This window comes from Mercenaria mercenaria, chromosome 10, assembly GCF_021730395.1.
Source record: "Mercenaria mercenaria strain notata chromosome 10, MADL_Memer_1, whole genome shotgun sequence".
Classification (NCBI taxonomy): Eukaryota; Metazoa; Mollusca; class Bivalvia; order Venerida; family Veneridae; genus Mercenaria; species Mercenaria mercenaria.
The window spans coordinates 25,736,644-25,757,359 of NC_069370.1; the positions used below are offsets into that span (position 1 = coordinate 25,736,644).

Genomic DNA, 20,716 nt, shown 5'->3' on the forward strand with positions numbered 1-20,716 from the left:
GACAGACTGACAGACTGACAGACCGACAGACCGACAGACTGACAGACCGACAGACGGACAGACGGTTCAAAAACTATATGCCTCCCTTTGGGGGCATAAAAAGAAACAACAGAGTTTTAATAATGGCATTTACGCAAACATTTTCCACTTACATTTTACCATCTTTGGAGTCCTGAGTTCGTCAACTTCAAATTTTAATTAATGTTGATAATGCATAGTTAAATTGATGTAACTAATCATTTAAAACATCTATCTTTCTTTTGTTCAAAAATTAAGAAAGTTTTAAACACATAAGATATTTAATTCATCACATTTTCATAAATTGAATACAAATGAAAACTAGAAAATGCTTTTGTAAAAAAGCGCATGTCTCCCCCAATGCAAAGTCCTATAGGCAAGAAGTCAATAGGGGTCAGGAGCAAAAGTCAAAGAGACACTGATGGTTGGCTGCAATAGGGATCATCTACTTGGCATGTCCAGTGACTGAGTCATTCCACTAAATTTCAACACTCTTGGCCTAGTGGTTCTCAAGTCACTGTTCAGGCTCCTGTGACCTTGACCTTTGATCAAGTGACCTCAAAATAAATAGGGGTCATCTACTCTGCATGTCCAATCATCCCATTAAGTTTCAACATTCTAGGTGAAATGGTTCTCAAGTTATTTTCAAAACAAGAGCTGTCTCCATAGGATGACACATGCCCCCGATGGCACTTTAAATGAATAGTTATGGCCAATGTTCGAGTTTAGGACCTTTGACCTACGGAGCTGGGTCTTGCGCGCGACACGTCTTACTGTGTCACACATTTATGCGTAGTTATTTTAAAATCCATGCATGAATGACAAAGATATGGACCGGATACGCCCATCAATGCACTATCATGAAAAAAGACCTTTAACATCTAAGTGTGACCTTGACCTTTAAGCTACGGACCTGGGTCTTGCGCATGACACGTCGTCTTACTGTGGTACACATTCATGCCAAGTTATTTGAAAATCCATCCATCAATGACAAAGATATGGACCGGACACGCCCATCAATGCACTATCCCTTAATGTCTAAGTGTGACCTTGACTTTTGAGAAACGGACCTGGGTCTTGTGCGCGACACGTCGTCTTACTGTGGTACACATTCATGCCAAGTTATTTGAAAATCCATCCATCGATGACAAAGATATGGACCGGACACGCCCATCAATGCACTATCCCTTAATGTCTAAGTGTGACCTTGACCTTTGAGGTACGGACCTGGGTCTTGCGCACGACACGTCGTCTTACTGTGGTACACATTCATGCCAAGTTATTTGAAAATCCATCCATCGATGACAAAGATATGGACCTGACATGCCCATCAATGCAATAACCTTTAATGTCTAAGTGTGACCTTGACCTTTGAGCTACGGACCTGGGTCTTGCGCGCGACACGTTGTCTTACTGTGGTACACATTCATGCCAAGTAATTTGAAAATCCATCTATCGATGACAAAGATATGGACCGGACACGAAAAATGCGGACAGACCGACAGACAGACGGTTCAAAAACTATAAGCCTCCCTTCGGGGGCATAAAAATGATTTTACATGAACAGGTCACTGTGACCTTGACCTTTAATAGACTGACCCAAAAATCAATAGGGGTCATCTACTCTGCATGTTCAATCATCCTATGAAGTTTCAACAATCTGGGTCAAGTGGTTCTCAAGTTATTGATCGGAACTGGTTATCAATGTTCAGGCCCCTGTGACCTTGACCTTTAACGGACTGACCCCAAAAACAATAGGGGTTATTTACTCTGCATGAACAATCATCCTATGAAGTTTCAACATTTTGGGTTGAGAGGTTCTTAAGTTATTGATTGGAAATGGTTTTCCATGTTCAGGCCCCTGTGACTTTGACCTTTAACAAAGTGACCCCAAAATCTTTAGGGGTCATCTACTCTGCATGACCAATCATCCTATGAAGTTTCATCATTCTGGGTCAAGTAGTTCTCAAGTTACTGACCAAAAATGGTTTTCAATGTTCGGGCCCCTGTGACCTTGACCTTTAACAGAGTGACCCCAAAATCGTTAGGGGTCATCTACTCTGCATGACCAATCATCCTATGAAGTTTCATCATTCTGGGTCAAGTAGTTTTCAATTTACTGACCAAAAATGGTTTTCAATGTTCAGGCCCCTGTGACCTTGACCTTTAACAGAGTGACCCCAAAATCGTTAGGGGTCATCTACTCTGCATGACCAATCATCCTATGAAGTTTCATCATTCTGGGTCAAGTGGTTCTAAAGTTATTGACCGGAAATGGTTTTCAAAGTTCGGCCCCTGTGACCTTGACCTTTAACAGAGTGACCCCAAAATAGTTAGGGGTCATCTACTCTGCATGACCAATCATCCTATTAAATTTCAACATTCTGGGTCAAGTGGTTCTAAAGTTAATGACCGGAAATGGTTTTCAAAGTTCAGGCCCCTGTGACCTTGACCTTTAACGGAGTGACCCCAAAATCGATAGGGGTCATCTACTTTGCATGTACAATCATCCTATGAAGTTTCAACATTCTGGGTCAAGTGGTTCTCTAGTTATTGATCAGAAATGGTTTTCAATGTTCAGGCCCCTCTGACCTTGACCTTTGACGGAGTGATCCCATAATCAATAAGGGTCATCTACTCTTTATGACCAATCAACCTATCAAGTTTCAACATTCTGGGTCAGATGGTTCTCTAGTTATTGATTGGAAATGGTTTTCAATGTTCAGGCCCCTGTGACCTTGACCTTTGACGGAGTGACCCCTCAAAATCAATAGGGGTCATCTACTCTTCATGACCAACATGGTTCATACAAAATTCTCTTACCAAAATTCAAGGACTTTTCAAGGACTTTTCAAGGTTAAATTTCTATTTTCAAGGATTTTTTAAAATCTGTACCCAGTTGAAATTATACAAATTATACAATTATGACTACATATTTCATGAACACGATAACTATGTATTAGTTTCTAACTTAAATAGTTTCATTACTGACTAGAAAACACAGTTCATTTGTTAACAACAATAGCCTCCACATACAGTTACACACACTAAATGAATTATTGTCACCACTGATAAAAAAATTAATGTCAGTTTATGTCAATCCTTAACCAATTCCCAAATACAGACATTTTAGATTTAGATTTTAGAGTATTTAACTGTTACCACTAATAAAATGGCAGGCCATGTCAACCCCTAAGCAATCCTGACTTCACAATATACACTCTTAGCATGCGACGTTATTGCACTTACACCCATGTGCGTCAAGTCAATATCTTCATGCATAGCGTGCACCGGGCTTTGTGTTGGTTACTTGTGGATTTTACCCACTGATACTTTCCTACCCACTTGTACTGGAACGAACACTTCTTCCCGATTTTCCCCATTTCTACAAAACCATGGACGCTGCCATTTTCACAATTTCTAGTGACGTCATACACAAACGTTTAGTAAAAAACCCATACCGTACAGGATACATGCTCTCGTACCGGCGACTTTTCGTACTCCTACACAAACGTATTTTAAATTTGCCGAAAAAAAGTTTTTTTTATTCATTTTTACACCGATAACATACAATTTTGACAACAGACAGAAACTGTTAATGGATTTTCATGGCTGTTTGCCTAAATTCAAGGACTTTCAGTCAAATTCAAGTACCCTTTTGCATTTTTTCAAGGCAACACTAAATTCAAGTACTTTTCAAGGTTGCAACCAAATTCAAGGACTTTACAAGGCCTGTGCGAACCCTGACCAATCATCCTATGAAGTTTCAACATTCTGGGCCAAGTGGTTCTCTAGTTATTGATCGGAAATGGTTTTCAATGTTCAGGACCCTGTGACCTTGACTTCGACGGAGTGACCCCAAAATCAATAGGGGTCATCTACTCTTCATGACCAATCATCCTATGAAGTTTCAACATTCTGGGTCAAGTGGTTCTCTAGTTATTGATCGGAAATGGTTTTCAATGTTCAGGCCCCTGTGACCTTGACCTTTGATGGAGTGACCCCAAAAACAATAGGGGTCGTCTACTCCAGCAGCCCTACAACCCTATTAAGTTTGAAGGTTCTAGGTCAAATGGTTCTCCAGTTATTGCTCGGAAATGAAGTGTGACGTACGGACGGACAGAAGGACGGACGGACAGGGCAAAAACAATATGTCTCCTGGGGGAGACATAATAATCGCTAGTTACTTCCTTACTTTTGCATCAAATGATCATTGTGATTATACAGTAAAATAAACGTGCACCGCAAATAAATAAATGAAAGAACATGTTGACAGCGTTTCTGGATTATCAGGTGACACTTTTAATCAAGCAAATATTTTGCTGTTCGGTTTTCAGAAGTCAATTTGAGTGTTAAAATATAAACGGTGCTTCAAAAATCGTCCAGTTTTCAGAATTCGGAAGTTCCGGTTTTCAGAGGTTAAAAATATATAGATATAAGAACAGAAAAGATGGGACCTTGACATTTGTGCGGTTTTCAAAGGTTTCCGGTTTTCAGAATGTCCGGTTTTCGGAAGTTACACTGTATAATAATTCACTGTTTTCAGTCTTTTTTGTTTAATAGGAAAATGAATCCGTTCGTGTTAGAATGACAGGTAAAGTATTATGTATGCAGTGTGCCTTCTAGCCGCTGTGGCTAAGGCATACTCAAGCTGATCATTGATCTTTTTATTACATACATTGCTATATGACATCAAAGTCTGAAGAGCTGACATTCTACCTGTGCCCCGAAGTATGCAAACAGCATGTTATTGGCACATGTGCAAGTATCTCTGGTATTTGTGCAATTTTGAAACCTTGTAATACAGTACTACAGATTATTTGGCACAGTTACTTACAGAAGCCAAAAAAGGCCATTATGCCAACAATGTATCTCTTTGGAATTCTGGCACACATGTCCAGGTAGCCATGCTTGTTCAGTAATTCATGCTGTTCCTCAGCAGGCTCAAACAATGTTTTCTTAGCACCCTGTTCCATCTTCTCTTCTCCTATTTTATTTCTTTCTCTAGGTCAACATTTTACATCATCTAAAATAACAAAATGACATGGTTTTATTGACAGTTAGCAGACATGTTTGATGGTTGGTTAGTTAGAAAGTTAATCATTTTTTTTATTACATGACTGTATTCTATTGTTTCTCCGATTGGCTAAAAACGGTTCAAAAAGTAAGAGTACATATCATATCAACTTATCTTGGGTTATAAATAGTACGAAAATAAAAATAGATCGAAGTAGGTGCTTGGAAAACCAATATCAACCTGATTTGGTCTAAATTTATATTTATTTCCTTATTTCTTTTTTAAAGATACAATTGTAATAACAAGACTGACTACATGTAATAAAACAATTACTGACTTTTTCATAGGTTGATATCAGCATTTATCAACCCGAAAAGAGTTATATTCACCGAGCCTACTCTTTTCGGGTTGATAAATCCTGATATCAACCTATGAAAAACTCGATAATTGTATAATATTCACATCCTTCCTTCGACGGAAAAGCAGATGGACCAAGCAGTGATTTAGTCCAGTCCAAGCAATCTATATATCAAAAAAGAGTAACTAGTACAACTTGCTACATGTTAACGCATACAAAAGCACTTGAGAACATAACATTTAAGGATAACATGGTGTAATAGCCATATTTCATATCTTGTAACTGGATGGTAATATTTAAATGAAATTTGGTCTCTTTTAAAGACATTCAAAATTAAAAACTTTTCACCGAGAGATTTTTCAAATTTTATCATTTTTTGGGGAGATAATCGGTATTGAAGTTAACATTGATGCCTATGGGAAATATATAATTTCTTTGATTATGAGAATCTGAACTTGAGTTTTGAGAAAATTTTGCGGTAGAAAGCTGCATTATAAGATTCCGATACAAATATCAAAAAGAAATGTAAAATTCCCTGTAGGAAAAAAGAGAAAATTATTTTTTTCCTAGTTTTCAGGGGAGATAACTCATGAAAAACCAAAATTATCAGGGGAGATAATCTAAAAGAAATTTTTGAGAACTTCTGTCACTATATAACTTGTCAATATGCACCTTATTTCTATCGTTTGACATTTTTAAAGCTTACATTATCAAGTTGTATGTACACTTTGGTGAAATTAAGGCCTATTCCATCATGTTATCCTTAATAAGAGCTGTCAAGGAGACAGCGCGCTCGACTATTTCAATGCTGGATAGTGAAACTGGGCACATCTGAGGAAGCTGGAGCTGTCACTCGAGTGTTTAATGCGTCCAATAAGAATGATGATATTGGACAATAGCTTGAGTCTGTGTCAAAAGTATTAAGTGAAGAGAGATAGAGAGATAAAGAACATTAAATAAGTATAATACTAAGCAACAAGAGCTTTCGGAGGACAGCAACGCTCGACTATTCAACAGCCTTGTCAATTGAATGAATACAAAAGTCGAAAAAGGGGCATAATTTAGTAAAAAAACAAAACAGGGTTATGGAACCTGCATAGTGCTTATCAGCTCATGACAGTGGACAAGTGTGTGAAGTTTCAATCCATTCCCATTAGTGGGTACTGAGATACCAGCTTATATATAAGAATTTAAGGTTTAGGAGAATATCACCAAAACACAGAAATTTTTGATAAACGAACAACATCGTTACCGATATTTTACCTGACCATTACATGTTCTGCCGTACTGTCCCATACTTAAAATATTCTGAAAAAGTTGTCCCCCTTTGAAAATGAATGCCATTTGTAAAGAAATAAAAATAAACAATTGCTGAAAACTGTGTTCCACCTAGTTATGCAAAATTTCAACACTCGCACACTATTACTAATGCATCAAAACAAACATGTGTAACAGTTCTTTGAAAATGGTGAGTTTTTGAAGGCCTTTGACTGTCCGGAAGTGGGGCCCATGTAGGCAGTCCTTTTCCGGAATTCAATGTTTATATCAGTATACTGACACTTGTTTTGTAGTTTTTGTAATGATATGCGTATATTACTCTACAAAACAAGTGTCAGTATACTGATATAAATATTGAATTCCGGAAAAGGACTGCCTAAAGGGGACCCACTTCCGGACAGTTAAACGCCTTTAAAAACTCACCATTTTCAAGGAATTGTTACACATGTTCATTTTAATGCATTTGCAATAGCGTGCGAGTGTTGAAATTTCACATAACTAGATGGAACACAGTTTTCAGCAATTGTTTATTTTTATTTCTTTACAAATGACATTCATTTTCAAAGGGGGACAACCTTTTCATAATATTTTAAGTACGGGACAGTACAGCAGAACATGTAATGGTCAGGTAAAATATTGGTAACGATGTGTTCGTTTATAAAATATTTCTGTGTTTTAGTGATATACTCCTAAACCTTAACCCAAAACTCATAAGTTGAAAAAGGGGCATAATTTTGTAAAATGTGAAGTAGAGTTATTGACCCTTTACACTGCACGTCATATCATGACAGTGAACAAGTGTGTGAAGTTTCAATCCTTTCCCATTAGTGGATACTGAGATACCAACTTACATACAAAAACTTAACCAAAAACTGTTAAGTCGAAAAAGGGGCATAATTTTGAAAAAAAAAATGAATATTGTTATGGGACCTGCTTTGTGCATGTCACATCATGACAGTGAACAAGGAGTGAAGTTTCAATCCATTCCCATTAGTGAGTACTGAGATACCAGCTTACATACAAAACCTTAATCAAAAACTCCGAAGTTGAAAAAGGGGCATAATTATGTAAAAAAGCAAAACAGAGTTATGGAACCTGGCAATGTAAGTCAGTTTATCACAGTAAATAAGTGTGTGAAGTTTCAATCCATTCCCACAAGTGGTTACTGAGATACCAGCTTACATACAAAACCTTAACCAAAAATTTCCAAGTCAAAAAAGGGGCATAATTTTGTAAAAAATCAAAATAGAGTTATGGAACCTGTGCACTGTAAGTCAGTTTATCACAGTGAATAAGTGTGTGAAGTTTCAATCCATTCCCACAAGTGGTTACTGAGATACCAGCTTACATACAAAACCTTAACCAAATCGGGACGCCGACGCGGATGCGGACGCGTACGCACGGGCGAGTCCCATTGCTCTACTATTCTATGAATAGCCGAGCTAAAAAGGAGGATAATTCATGAAATATTGGTGCAAAAGTGATAAACTATTTAGAGTTTGAATCAAATCTATTTAGTAATACTGGAGATCAGAAATTCTCTTAGTAACAAGTGCTTGTAGAACATGAAATGCCCCCTTGATGCATTCAGTAATTGCACAAGGAACTAGTGATGGGACATCGGCTGAAGAACTCCAACCAGCTATCAGTTGGAATCGGTAAGCAAACCGATGTGATGTATTGGAAAAATAATCGGTTGAATAATATTTGTCTATTCAGATATTTATGTCTTTGAAGTGACTGTTTTACTTTAAATTCTAATGCTCTTTTGAAAAAAAATAAAGAGCTACAATTAGTCATATGTTGTTCAGCTGGTTCCAGGTAAACAGAAACTTGTTTAATAATCACCAATGAGTTACAGACAGGGAAAGCTGGGAAACCACAATAAATTGTAATCTGGTGTATATGTATCATAGACATAGCTGCCATTTGTGAGAATTGACCCAGACGAAATGATGACCATGTTTTCACATGGTCAACCATCAAATACCATGGTGAAAACATGGTCAAGAGCAGGGTCGGCCATGGTCGACCATGGTCAGAAAAGACAATCAACAGTTTGACCATGGTCTACCGTGGTCAACTTTTTTCAACCATGGCTGACCATGGACTACCATGGTCATGTTTGTAATTTTCACAATTATCAAGTTTTACAATGCACCAAAGATGCCTGACTGCATTTTGGCTCCAAAAGTTTTCCTAGATATAGAATAGTTTTCCTGCATTTATAGACAGATTCAAAGGTAAACTTTCATAGTCTGACTATAATTTGTTGTCATCTTAGCAATTTTATGACAAGTAAATGACTGACTTGCAAAAATAGATATAGACTGCAATTGTCATGTATGTTCACGACCCTTTCAAATTTATATTTATACATTTAATTACTTATCTGTGTTGGTGAAATATTTTGATATATTTTAAACAAACCTTATAATTTGTAAAGTGCAAAACATTGTTTCAAATATACTGATTTTAATATATATCAAAATAATGTATTTTGATTTCTCGTTACAAAGTAATTTTTTCACATAATATACCCAGATTTTCAGTATATTTACATAAGTAACTACTACCAAAAAAACGGTCTCTCAGAATTTTGAAATTTTCTCCAATATGATTTTATGGAATAGTCAGTTTCTTTTATCAAAATTTAGCCACCGACAATGTTCCATTATAAATTATAATATCATCGAATAAGATATCAACAATCTGAGAGATGCTTCCCTCCATATTGCATACTTCTTTAAATTGTAAAAAAAAATTGCAAGTCAATACATCAATAAATGAAAAAGGAATTAAATTTTAGTAGTCAGATATACACTTGATTTTAATTCTGTCCATTTTTAACCTCATGTGAGGATTCTGGGTCAAGTGGTTATCAAGTTACTGATCGGAAATGGTTTGTGCAGAGTAAATGACCCCTATTGATTTTGGGATTGCTTTGTTAAAGGTCAAGGTCAAAGGGGCTTGAATATGGAAAACCATGTCGGATGTATATAACCTGAAATTTTAAGCAAAAAGGGGGGATAATTTAAACAAGAGGGCCCTGAAGGCCCTGTATTGCTCACCTGACCTAATTCCAACCCTTGATACCTAGGTTTTCCTTTGATTTGACCTAGTGACCTAGTTTTTGACCCCAGATTCGACCTTGACCTTAAGATCATAAAAATTAACATTTTGACCAAGTTTCATGAAAATACAGTCAAAAATGTGGCCTCTAGATTGATAACAAGCTTTACCTTTGATTTGACCTGGAGACCTAGTTTTTGACCCCACCTGACCTAGATTGGAACCTGACCTTAAGATCATTAAGATTAACATTCTGACCAAGTTTCATTAGGATATGGTCATAAATGTGATCTCTAGGGTGTTAACTAGCTTTTCCTTTGATTTGACCTAGTGACCTTGTTTTTGATCCCACATGACCTGGATTTGAAACTTACCTAAAGATCATCAAGATTAACATTCTGACCAAGTTTCATGAAGATATAGTCATAAATGTGACATCTAAAGTGTTAACAAGCTTTTCCCTTGCTTTGACCTCGTAAACTAGTTTTTGACCCTACATGACCCAGATCCAAATTTGACCTAGAGGTCATCAAGACAAACATTCTGATGAATTCTCAGGAGTTTCAAACTTAAAATTAGGTCTCTAGAGTGTTAACTGTATGTCATGACGCTGAAAAGACTGATGATCCTTTGAACAATTATCCTGATTTTGTTCTTAAATTTCAAGCAGTTCCATAACACTAAGGATTAGGCCTAAAAAAAATCTTTTCCAGTAACATGCTAAAAAAAATTAGGGTAGGTAGGTCTGAAAATTTTGTTTTTTGGAATTTTTTTTTATCAAGGGAGACTTTTCGGAAATTATTTTTGTGTCAAAAAATGAATATAAATAAGGGTGTTATGCCTTTAGAGCATCAGTAAGTTGATTTCTAACATCACTGGCCATGTTTAAAGCATAAAAAGTGCGGTTTTGCAACTTTTTGTTAAAAAGTTGATAAAAATATTCTCTTAAGGCCATAAAAACATTTAGTGTCGGGCCAAAGATTTAGGGTAGGTCGGGATACGGGAAACAAACAATTTTTTTTAAGCCTTAGGATATCGTTTGGTGCATAAAACATTTTAATTAAATGGGTACAACGCGAAAATTACCACTTTGTGATATATTTTGGACATACCATTTCTAATATTGATGATTGTTATGAATAATAAGAAAACAAGAGCACCGCCTTGCGGGTGCTGACGCTCATCTGATTTTTTTTGTGTAATAGAAATATTGTCCTACCCATGATTTTCTAAGTCTAAAAAGGGCCATCAATCTTGCAAAAAGCAGGATAGAGTTATGTTTCTTGATGTACAGTGTCCACTTATGATGGTGAAAAACTGTTGCAAGTTTTAAAGCAATAGCTTTGATAGTTTATGAGAAAAGTTGACTTAAACATAATACTCAACCAAGAAAATGATTTTCTAAGTCCAAAAGGGGCAATAATTATTGCAAAAATCAGGATGGAGTTACGCTGCTTGCTGTACAGGGTCAGCTTATGATGGTGAACAAGTGTTGCAAGTTTCAAAGCAATAGCTTTGATAGTTTAAGAGAAAAAGTTGACCTAAACATAAAACTTAACCAAGAAATCTGATATTTTCTAAGTCCAAAAGGGGCCATAAAACTTGCAAAAAGCAGGATGGAGTTATGTTTCTTGCTGTACAGGGTCAACTTATGATGGTGAACAAGTGTTGCAAGTTTTAAAGCAATAGCTTTGATAGTTTAGGATAAAAGCTGACCTTAACATAAAACTTAACCAAGAAAACTGATTTTCTAAGTCCAAAAGGGGCAATAAATCTTGCAAAAAGCAAGATGGAGTTATGTTTCTTGCTGTACAGGGTCAGCTTATAATGGTGAACAACTATTCCAAGTTTCAAAGCAATAGCTTTGACAGTTTGGGAGAAAAGTTGACCTAAACATAAAACTTAACCAAGAAATCTGATATTTTCTAAGTACAAAAGGGGCCATAAATCTTGCAAAAAGCAAGATGGAGTTATCTTTCTTGCTATACAGGGTCAGCTTATGATGGTGAACAAGTATTCCAAGTTTCAAAGCAATAGCTTTGATAGTTTAGGAGAAAAGCTGACCTAAACATAAAACTTAACCAGGCAACGCCGACGCCGACGCCGACGCCGACAACCGCTCAAGTGATGACAATAACTCATCATTTTTTTCCAAAAAATCAGATGAGCTAAAAACTAAACAGAACAAGAGGGCCATAATGGCCCTATATCGCTCACCTGTTATCATTGCACTTAAGGACAAGGTCAAAAAATCATAATCAAGATCAATCAAAAGAATTATGAGAAAATATAGTTGAAATTTTCTTAAAGTTACTTCAAATAAAACTATTTTCAAATCAGGCAAATAGTTTCATACAAGAAGTTTTTATAATAATAAAAAAGTTACTAAATAAGCTATTTATAGTAACATAAAAGGGAAGTAATTAAAAAAAATAATTATTGTAAGTGAACAAAAGAAGGATCTGCCAAATAAAAACAAGAGCACTGCAATGCAATGCAAATGCAGAGCAATATACACAGAAAACAAAGTCATATGACCTTTGATCCCTAAGTGTGACCTTGACCTTGAAGTGAACCATCCGAAATATGCGCTCTGCAGGTCGTTTCGATGAGGTGAACATTTGTGTCAGGTTTCTTTCAAATCCTTCAAGGGGTTCAAGAGTTACAGAGCAGAAGGGTAATTGCTAGCCAACAGACAGACAGACGGACACCGAGGCGAAAACATAATACGTCCCTTCGAGCGTATAAAAATGAATCAAGATCTTATGGTGATACAAGTTGTGTGCAAGTTTGGTTAAAATCAAATCATAAATGAAGCTGCTATTGTGCAGACAAGGTCAAAATAGCTAATTTTGGCCCTTTCAAGGGCCATAACTCTGGAACCCATTATGGGATCTGGCCAGTTCAAGAAAGAAACCAAGATCTTATGGTGACACAAGTTTTGTGCAAGTTTGATTAAATTCAAATCATAAATGAAGCTGTTATTGTGCAGACAAGGTCAAAATAGCTAATTCTGGCCATATCAGGGGCCATAACTCTGGAACCCATAACGGAATCTCGCCAGTTCAAGAAAGGAACCCAGATCTAGTGGTGATACAAGTCGTGTGCAAGTTTGGTTAAAATCAAATCATAAATGAAGCTGCTATTGTACAGACAAGGTCAAAATAGCTAATTTTGGCACTTTCAGGGGCCATAACTCTGGAACCCATAATGGGATCTGGCTGGTTCAAGAAAGAACCCAGGATCTTATGGTGAAACAAGTTTTCTGCAAGTTTGATTAAATTCAAATCATAAATGAAGCTGCTATTGTGCAGACAAGGTCAAAATAGCTAATTCTGGCCCTGCAGGGGCCATCACTCTGGAACCCATAATGGAATCTGGCCAGTTGAAAGGAACCACGGACGGACGACGGACGAAAGGCGATCACAAAAGCTCACCCTGTCACTATGTAACAGGTGAGCTAAAAACATATGAAATATTCCACAGGTCTAAAAATAGTCTTACTTTTGTTTTATTTAAAGTATAAATCTTTTTGACAATAGTTATTTTTGTTTGCACACTCAGCAGGAAAATATTTTGTATGCTTTAAATAAGCTCATCAGGAAAATATTCTGTATGACATGTTAAGCATTTTAAAAGAAGCAGTCCGAGATGCAAACTGGCTTTGGCAACGGGATGATTTGACTGAAAAGTAGTACAATTCCCAGTGCACAACAGTTACATCCAATTTGTTTGTAACGTCTTTGCAAAGAAAACATGTGACATGTAAAAAATGCAATTGGGGACTTTTAAACATTGAAACACATATTTTTGAACCAACATAGTCCTCCTAAAACATGTTTCGCTACGTATGTCAAACTTCTTTGAATAGACGAATGTTTTCGATAAAGTGCTCAGCCTCTCCTAAATATGACATAAGCACGATTCTTGTAAATGAGTGTGCATGTCCGAGTCAGTACACGGACTTATCTGACTATCACATTAGTGAATGACACACTAAAGTAAACCGATAGCACGATTCCATATTACATCTTTTATTCTAGAAACTGTATTGAGAAAACAGAAGTCACTTAAAACTTTTGAAATAGCAAGACTACAAATTCAACAGGATGACACAAGACAAAACAAGAGGGCCATGAAGGCCCTGTATCGCTCACCTGACCTATTGACCTAAAGATCATTAAGATAGTTTCATTAAGATATGATCATAAATATGGCCTCTTAAGTGTTAACTAACTTTTCCTTTGATTTGACCTGGTAACCTAGTTTTTGACCCCATATGACTCAGATTCGAACTTGATCTAAAGATCATCAAGATTAACATTCTGACTAAGTTTCATGAAGATACAGTCATAAATGTGGCCTCTAGAGTGTTAACAAGCTTTTCCTTTGATTTGACCCGGTGACCTTGTTTTTGACCCCACATGACCCAGATTTAAACAATACCTATCGATCATCAAGATTAACATTCTGACCAAGTTTCATTAAGATATGGTCATAAATGTGGCCTCTAGAGTGTTAACTAGCTTTTCCTTTGATTTGGTGACCTAGTTTTTGACCCTACATTACCCAGATTCAAACTGGACTTTGAGATCATCATGAGTAACATTCTGACAAAGTTTCATGAAGATACAGTCATAAATGTGGACTCTACAGTGTTAACAAGCTTTTCCTTTGATTTGACCCGGTGACCTAGTTTTTGATCCCAGATGACCCAATATCGAACTTGTCCAAGATTTTTTTGAGGGTAACATTCTGACCAAGTTTCATTAAAATTGGGTCAAAATTGTGACCTCTAGAGTGTTAACAAGCTTTTCCTTTGATTTGACCCAGTGACCTAGTTTTTGAACCCAGATGACCCAATATCGAACTCATCCAAGATTTTATTAAGGGTAACATTCTGACCAAGTTTCATTAGGATTGGGTCAAAATTGTGACCTCTAGAGTGTTAACAAGCTTTTCCTTTGATTTGACCTGATGACCTAGTTTTTGATCCCAGATGACCCAATATCGAACTCGTCCAAGATTTCTATGAGGGTAACATTCTGACCAAGATTCATTAAGATTAGGCAAAAATTGTGACCTCTAGAGTGTTAACAGTCAAATTGTTGACGACGGACAGACGACGACGGACGAATGGCGATCACAAAAGCTCACCTTGAGCACTTCCTGCTCAGGTGAGCTAAAAATTAATGAACAAAAATAAAAACAAAATTAATAAAGCTGAAAACAAACAAAATTTTGAAATGGGCCTAAGCGAGTGTTTGAACCATGCCTATCGATAATCTCTGCCAATACTGAAATGTACAAGCACAACTCCCGATGACATGTCAGGTAAGCTTCAAAGACATGTACCGAGGTCACGGAGGGCAAACAGGTGTTTGAAGTGATTCACAAGTAAACCACTGCAAACTGGTAAATGGGAAACTTCTTCTTAATGGGAAGTATGGTCAACTATAGCAATGTATAGCATCTTCTGAGTAAATGGTCAGTTTTAAGCAAAATTAATATTTGGCATCATAATTGGGGATTAATATTCATACCAACTAATGAAAATGTGCAGACATTACATACATATTAAGATAACTCATAGTCATTGAGATAACTTGGAGGTTTTCGTTTGTATTACTATCTAAGGCCGATTTTTTTTATTATTAGTTTTACCAATTTTTTTGGAAAAAAAGGTAGGACAGGAGGAGGGGGAAAAAAAAGAAGTGTCCTCGATTGTGAAGTATTTTTGCAAAATCTCAAATGCAGCCCTGTTCAACCTGAACTGAAACTACCAACAAGAGCCCCGCCAAGCGGGGCAATATACGCCCAAAGGGTTACATCAGAGGATGATAGCAAAATTTAAAGAACTTGACTGTTGAAGCCCAAAGGACAGGAACAACAAAGGGAATTTTTTTTTAAAAAGTCCACAAAAAAAAATCCTTTAAGGCTTACCAGGTACAGGTATGTCAAAACACAGTACGTCCAAAAAGAAAAGTCATTTTTTTATGCGACTTCCGCGACAAAAAGCAATTGACTGTGTCCGTTTGCAGTGTCCCAAACACACTAGCAGATCGAAACGACACCAAGTCCGTTTATCTGCTGTCTAGCGATCGGCGGACACGGTGCGTCGCGGTGTGCAACTGCGGTGACTCTCCGTCTCCAGATCGTCTCAATTAACCCCGTTTTTCATCGTTTTTGTTTTTTTGTTGTTTTTTTTGTTGGATTTAACGTCGCACCGACACATGATAGGTCATATGGCGACTTTCCAGCTTTAATGGTGGAGGAAGACCCCAGGTGCCCCTCCGTGCATTATTTCATCACGAGCGGGCACCTGGGTAGAACCACCGACCTTCCGTAAGCCAGTTGGATGGCTTCCTCACATGAAGAATTCAACGCCCCGAGTGAGGCTCGAACCCACATCGATGAGGGGAAGTGATTTGAAGTCAGCGACCTTAACCACTCGGCCACGCCGAGGCCCCCATTTTTCATTGTAGAAAAATAATTTTTCCTCCCATATTTTGTTTTAACAATATTGTTTTCTGTTTTCAGGTAAACACTAAGCTTATAAGATGTGTAATTATAAACTGTTTTGTTTCCTTTGTTTATGCTTATAGTTGTATGTAAAAATTGTTAAAACGTCCACTAACAATTGCTACTAACATAACATGTTGGAATAAATGTTTTACTCACCTCTGTTGCAATTAAACTGCCTAAGTCTTTCTTTCGTTTAGCATGTTTGCCCATTTTCACATGTTGCGAAATTATTTGATAAATTACTTATGATTAATAAGTTCATGTTGGTTAACAAGTGCTAATTAGATAATTGTCGATGCCTGTTCATTACGGCCCATACGTTCGTTGAGTATTTAAATTTTAGACAGTTTTCGAGTAAAACTTTGTCTCTAAAATGCAGTTTCAAACAGTTAATTTCAATTAAAGTGATGAAAGTTGTTTGATATTTAAATCAATTTCATTTTCACTTGTACATGTAGTCTCGTTTATTTTCATTTTGCAATGATTTATTATCGTAAACTTTACAATGAAATAAGGGATAAAGCAAAAGTAATGAAGCAATTATTGTTTTATATTGCAGGTACACACCAACTACTAGTACATAAAAAAAACAAGAGATCACAGAGTGATCTTGGCACCCACCAATGTGCCATTTTTGAGTGTTCCAAATTTCGAGACTTACTGACTAGCTCAAGGTCAAATTTCATTTCCGTACACAACACTGTGCATGTGGTCCAAATTCGAAAGCTGTAGCTTGAGAAATGTGAAAGTAGGTCACTAGATCAATTTCAAGGACAAAGTTCTTTGTACACAAAACTATGCATGTGCATCAAGTTTGAAGGCTGTAGTTTGAGAAATTTGAAAGTAGGTCACTAGGTCAATCTTAAGGTCAAAGTTTATTTCGGTACACAAAACTATGCAAGTGGTCCATATTTGAAGGCTGTAGCTTGAGAAATGTGAAAGTAGGTCACTAGGTCAAAATCAAGGTCAAATTTCACTTCAGAACACAAATCTATGCATGTGGTCCAAATTTGAAGCATGTACCTTCAAAAATGTGAAAGTAGGTCACTAGGTCAATGTCAAGGTCAAAGTTTGTTTCGGTACACAATTCTATGCAAGTGGTCTAAATTTGAAGCCTGTAGCTACAGAAATGTGAAAGTAGGTCACTAGGTCAATCTTATGGTCAAAGTTAATTTTGGTACACAAAACTATATGCAAGTGGTCCAAATTTGAAGGCTGTAGCTTGAGAAATGTGAAAGTAGGTCACTAGGTCAAAATCAAGGTCAAATTTTATTTCGGAACACAGAACTATGCATGTGGTCCAAATTTGAAGCCTGTACCTTCAAAAATGTGAAGTAGGTCACTAGGTCAATGTAAAGGTCAAAGTTTGTTTCGGTAAACAAAACCATGCATGTGGTCCAAATTTGAAGGCTAGAGCTTGAGAAATGTGAAAGTAGGTCACTGGGTCAAAATCAAGGTCAAATTTCATTTCGGAACACGAAATTATGCATGTGGTCCAAATTTGAAGCATGTACCTTCAAAAATGTGAAAGTAGGTCACTAGGTCAATGTCAAGGTCAAAGTTTTTTCAGTGCACAAAACTATGCATGTGGTCCAAATTTGAAGGCTGTAGCTACAGAAATGTGAAAGTAGGTCACTAGGTCAAAATCAAGGTCAACTCATGTCAAGGTTCATCTTGCCACTCAAAACCATACATGTGGTCCAAATTTGAATGTTGTAGGTTATTGACAAGAAGATTTTAAAAGCTTTTCCCTATATAAGTCTATATGAACCATGTGACCCCCAGGGCGGGGCCATATTTGACCCTAGGGGGATAATTTTAACAAACTTGGTAGAGAACCACTAGATGATGCTACATTACAAATATCAAAGCCCTAGGCTTTGTGGTTTGGACAAGAAGATTTTCAAAGTTTTTCCCTATATAAGTCTTTGTAAACCATGTGACCCCCGGGGCGGGGCCATATTTGACCCTAGGGGGATAATTTGAACAATCTTAGTAGAAGACCACTAGATGATGTCACATACAAAATATCAAAGCCCTAGGCCCTGTGGTTTTGGACAAGAGGTTTTTCAAAGTTTTTCCCTATATAAGTCTATATAAACCGTGTGACCTCCGGGGCGGGGCCATATTAGACCCCAGGGAAATAATTTGAATCATCTTGGTAGAGGACCACTAGATGATGCTTCATACCAAATATCAAAGCCCTAGGCTCTGTGGTTTTGGACAAGAAGATTTTCAAAGTTTTTCCCTATATAAATCTATGTAAATTATAGAAATAAACAAAGGGCCATAACTTACTAAAAAATTGTTGAACCAGTCTGATTTTCAGGGGGACACAACTAGGGTATCAATACATCCTTCTGACAAAGTTTGGTCAAAATCCCCCTGATAGTTTCTGAGGAGATGCGATAACGAGAAATTGTTAACGGACGGACGGACGGACGTTCCCACAGATGGACCTTTATTGGGTATTTCTTTTTGTTTTGCGACAAAAAGTACCCAGTAAACACTACAGAACCAATAAACCCTAGGTCGCTCACCTGAGAAACACATCATAACAGTGTAAACAAGTTTGACCTAGTGATTTCATGGAAACAAATATTCTGGCCACTTTTCATTATTTGTTTGTTTGATTTGGGTTTAACGCCGTTTTTCAACAGTATTTCAGTCATATAACGACGGGCAGTTAACCTAACCAGTGTTCCTGGATTCTGTACCAGTACAAACCTGTTCTCCGCAAGTAACTGCCAACTTCCCCACATGTATCAGAGGTGGAGGACAAATGATTTCAGACACAATGTCGTTTTTTCAAATAGTCACGGAGAACATATGCCCCGCCTGAGGATCGAACTCGCAACCCCACGATCCATAGACCAAGGCTCTACCTACTGAGCTAAGCGGGCGGGTTTCGGATTGAAACAAAAATGTGGTCTCTTGAGTTTAAACAAGTATTTTCTTTGATATGACCTTATTTATTTATTTATCTGGGTTTTATGGTGCACCAACACAGTATAGGTTATATGGCGCCAAACAGGACTACAAATTTTGGTCCCACATCTCATTTACATCGAAATAAAAACATGAGGTATGGAATCAAAATTTGCATACCTGCTGGAATCACAGAGTTACAGCAAAACCAAGTGTTAAGACCTTATTAGTCGCCTCTTACGATCATGCAAGGGTAAGGCAGTGGTTCCAATTCTTTTCATACACAGATCGTCCCTGAACCACATGGACCTAGTGACCTAGTTTTTGACCCCTGATGACCTACATTCAAACTTGACTTAGATTTCATCAAGGCAATCACTCTGACCAAATTTCATGAAGATCAATTGAAAAATACAGCCTCTATCGCATACACAAGGTTTTTATTTGATTTGACCTAGTGACCTATTTTTCAGTGTGCCGTATTAAGCATGATTTTATGACCTCGTATGACCTTATGCCGCCTGAATAATGTACCGATCGGATTCCTTGGTAAGGTATTCTCGGTATTTTCAGCCATAATGAGAGATTTTGTAAGAGTGGCGCTGATTGGAGGAAAGGCTGAAAATGCTTCACTCATATGTGTGACACTGAGTGAAATGACAACGTGTTCGTCATCAATAACCTCTATAAGTACAGCACTATCGGGTTGTATGCGTACCACTTGAACAGGTGTGCGTACCCAAATATTCATCTGCTCATCCGGACATATTTCTGTTTTGTTAAGTTTTCTTGTTAAGTTATTTCTGTTTTGTTAAGTTTCCATTCCTTAAGTTTTGTTTTTACAAAAAGGTTATTTGTTTTATACAGTCATCAACTCTTACCCTGCATTACAGCAACAATTTCTAACCAGTGCAAATCATTACTAACCTGCAACAACATGTCCGATACCGTTAAATTTTAGACTCTAAATTTTAAATTAATCTTTCCGGTGAAAACAGTACTGTACATAATTATTCTGAATGATAGACATATTTTAATTTGATAATAAGCTGAAGTAGGGAAAGGGTTCATGTTGCTTCCAACAATTCCAGAAATAAAGTATAGAACGTATTTTAATATTGTTTGCTTACTGTTACCATCTTTTAAGCACCAAAGGCTCAAAGTGAGCTTTTGTGATTGTTTGGTGTCCGTTGTGTGTCCCTCCACAATTTCTAAACACAGTCTTCTTCAGAACTACTGTCCTCATGTATACAAAACTTCAACATTGCCAAAAGATTTAAAATACAGGTTTCTGCCCATATATAACTTGTGCTTAAGTTACATCACGCCGACCATCTTTTTTAAAGATATTTCTTGTTTAACCACAGATGACCCATATTTTAACTCTACCTAGATTTCATCAAGGCAATCATTCTGACCAAAGATGACAGACAGACGCCGGACATCGAGCAATCACAATAAGGTGAGCTAAACAAGAGGACCATGATGGTCCTGAATCGCTCACCTCTTCCCACATGACC

At 37.1% G+C, this 20,716-nt stretch overlaps 1 protein-coding gene across 3 annotated transcripts in view; it reads right to left on the reverse strand.

The window, feature by feature from the left end:
* LOC123559598 (sialin-like) overlaps window positions 1-20,716 on the reverse strand; it is a 107,540-nt gene that overhangs the window by 80,288 nt on the left and 6,536 nt on the right. For all 3 annotated transcript variants that reach the window (XM_045351562.2, XM_045351559.2, XM_045351560.2), the window contains one exon: window positions 4,856-5,044. In XM_045351562.2, the coding sequence (XP_045207497.2) occupies window positions 4,856-4,994 (139 nt within the window). In that variant the 5' untranslated portion in view covers window positions 4,995-5,044. The remainder of the gene's footprint in view (window positions 1-4,855; window positions 5,045-20,716) is intronic.